The 1948-nt window shown below is 34.6% G+C and overlaps 1 protein-coding gene across 1 annotated transcript; it reads left to right on the top strand.

The window, feature by feature from the left end:
* The first annotated feature begins 588 nt into the window (after positions 1-588).
* Positions 589-1245, top strand: LOC127123414 (protein DMP9). Its single transcript, XM_051053632.1, has one exon. The coding sequence runs from the start codon at positions 589-591 to the stop codon at positions 1243-1245; it is 657 nt and encodes a 218-aa protein (XP_050909589.1).
* Positions 1246-1948: the final 703 nt, after the last annotated feature.

Genomic DNA, 1948 nt, shown 5'->3' with positions numbered 1-1948 from the left:
GACTTGGTAAAAGTTGGAGACTGAATTTTGAAATTTGAATTGAAATTTTCTATGGTTTGAATTGTATTAGAGAGAAACTGAAGGGTTTGAGTAGTTAGTACCTTGTTGTGGATGATGGATGCAGTTATAGTTATTATATGAAGAATTTGGTTTTGATGGAAGAAGAAAGGTTTATAGTAGAATTAAAAATGGGATGAGAAATGAAGGGAAATGAAAAAGCAGGGTCCACTAGAGAAGCAAGTAACCGTTGTTTGTCACTACTCATTGGAACCGACTATGACAGTTTGACCAATGCAAGCCAAGTCTAGAAATATAGAGTTTAAAAAAAGTTAAATATGACAAGAAAAAAAGATTTGGATTTTAAATTAAAAAAAAGACGGCTTACATCTTAACATTCAATACAATTAAGTGCAAATCAAAGTCCTAATTAGTTAATCGTCAAAACATAACCGCTCACAAGATTTTTTAACCGATGGGAATGTACATTTCCACTATATATACAAACCAACATTCAAATCCAATTCCATTCATTCATAACCATAACTATTGAATCACTCACACACATATGTTCTTCATAAATAATCAAATATGGAACAAACTCAATCAGAAATTGGAATCAAAGTATACAATGTAACACCACCGCCACAGGAGGCCGTGGGCGCCGTCACAACCCAGTCGTCCGATCCACCGGAACCCGGGAAGAAGCGTCGCGCCATAATGGCAAAAGGTGTTCAAAAGACCCTCTCAAAAACTTCCCTACTCGGAAACTTCCTTCCAACCGGAACACTCATCACATTCGAAATGGTCCTTCCATCAATCTACAGAAATGGCCAATGCACTCATATTCACACCATCATGATCCATTTCCTCTTAATCATGTGTGCACTCTCTTGTTTTTTCTTTCACTTTACAGACAGTTTTCATGGCGCCGACGGTAACATTTACTACGGTTTCGTTACTCCGAAAGGGCTGTCTGTTTTCAAACCCGGACTCGCTGTTTCGGTTCCTAAAGATGACAAGTATAAGGTAGGGTTTCAAGATTTTGTGCATGCGGTTATGTCGGTTATGGTGTTTGTGGCTATTGCTTTTTCGGATTATAGGGTTACTAATTGTTTGTTTCCTGGACATGAAAGAGAGATGGATCAAATTATGGAAAGTTTTCCAATGATTATTGGAATAGTTTGTAGCGGTTTGTTCCTTATTTTTCCTACTTCAAGACATGGAATTGGATGCATGTTTGTCTAATTTGTCAGTATATATGTATTCATTTGTGTGTTTGTTTGTTTGCATATATCATGCATTTATGTTTAAACAATGTGAAGACTTTGTAATTTCAGATATAGTAACATTTGATATATTGGAACCATAGTGTAATCACTGAATGTGTTATCTTCTTTTGTTTTTGCAAAGGCCAAATATAATAACATACTGGCAGAATCACACTAAGTTATATCCATGGTTTTCATAAGGAAATTGAGTTTTGTGGTTAGAAATTTTGAGATTTGACGGAAACATATGAAGAAACTTAGGCAAAGTTTACTGTGTGGTTCTTAAAGTGGAAGGATGTTTGATTTCAAATTACGCTTCAATTGCAATCCGATTCAATTGCAGAAACTTTTACATCAGCAATATTATGGCCGTCATTGTTTTAAATTGCAGTTACGGTTGTTGCGATTGCGGTTATTGCGATTGTTGCGATGCGCATAGTGTCAATTGCAAGTGAATTTTGATTGGAAATATTTTGAAATACAAAAATATAATTTATGATTTTTATAAGTATATTAAATTTTGGAATTCTAAATTTTAATATTTTTGAAAAACATGGTGAAGCGGTCTAAAGTAGTTTCTACTCCCTAATGTTCAAAAATGTGTGATTTCAAATTACACCGCAATTATAGTCTAATGAGGTTGTAGAGACTATCACATCAACAATATTGTGGCTATATTG

The sequence above is a fragment of the Lathyrus oleraceus genome, chromosome 2 (genome assembly GCF_024323335.1).
Source record: "Lathyrus oleraceus cultivar Zhongwan6 chromosome 2, CAAS_Psat_ZW6_1.0, whole genome shotgun sequence".
NCBI classification, from domain to species: Eukaryota; Viridiplantae; Streptophyta; class Magnoliopsida; order Fabales; family Fabaceae; genus Lathyrus; species Lathyrus oleraceus.
This window is presented reverse-complemented; position numbering and strand designations above follow the sequence as displayed.

Bases quoted from the DNA above. Each gene is read 5' to 3' on its own strand.
- LOC127123414 (XM_051053632.1), top strand. From the start codon at position 589: ATGGAACAAACTCAATCAGAAATTGGAATCAAAGTATACAATGTAACA.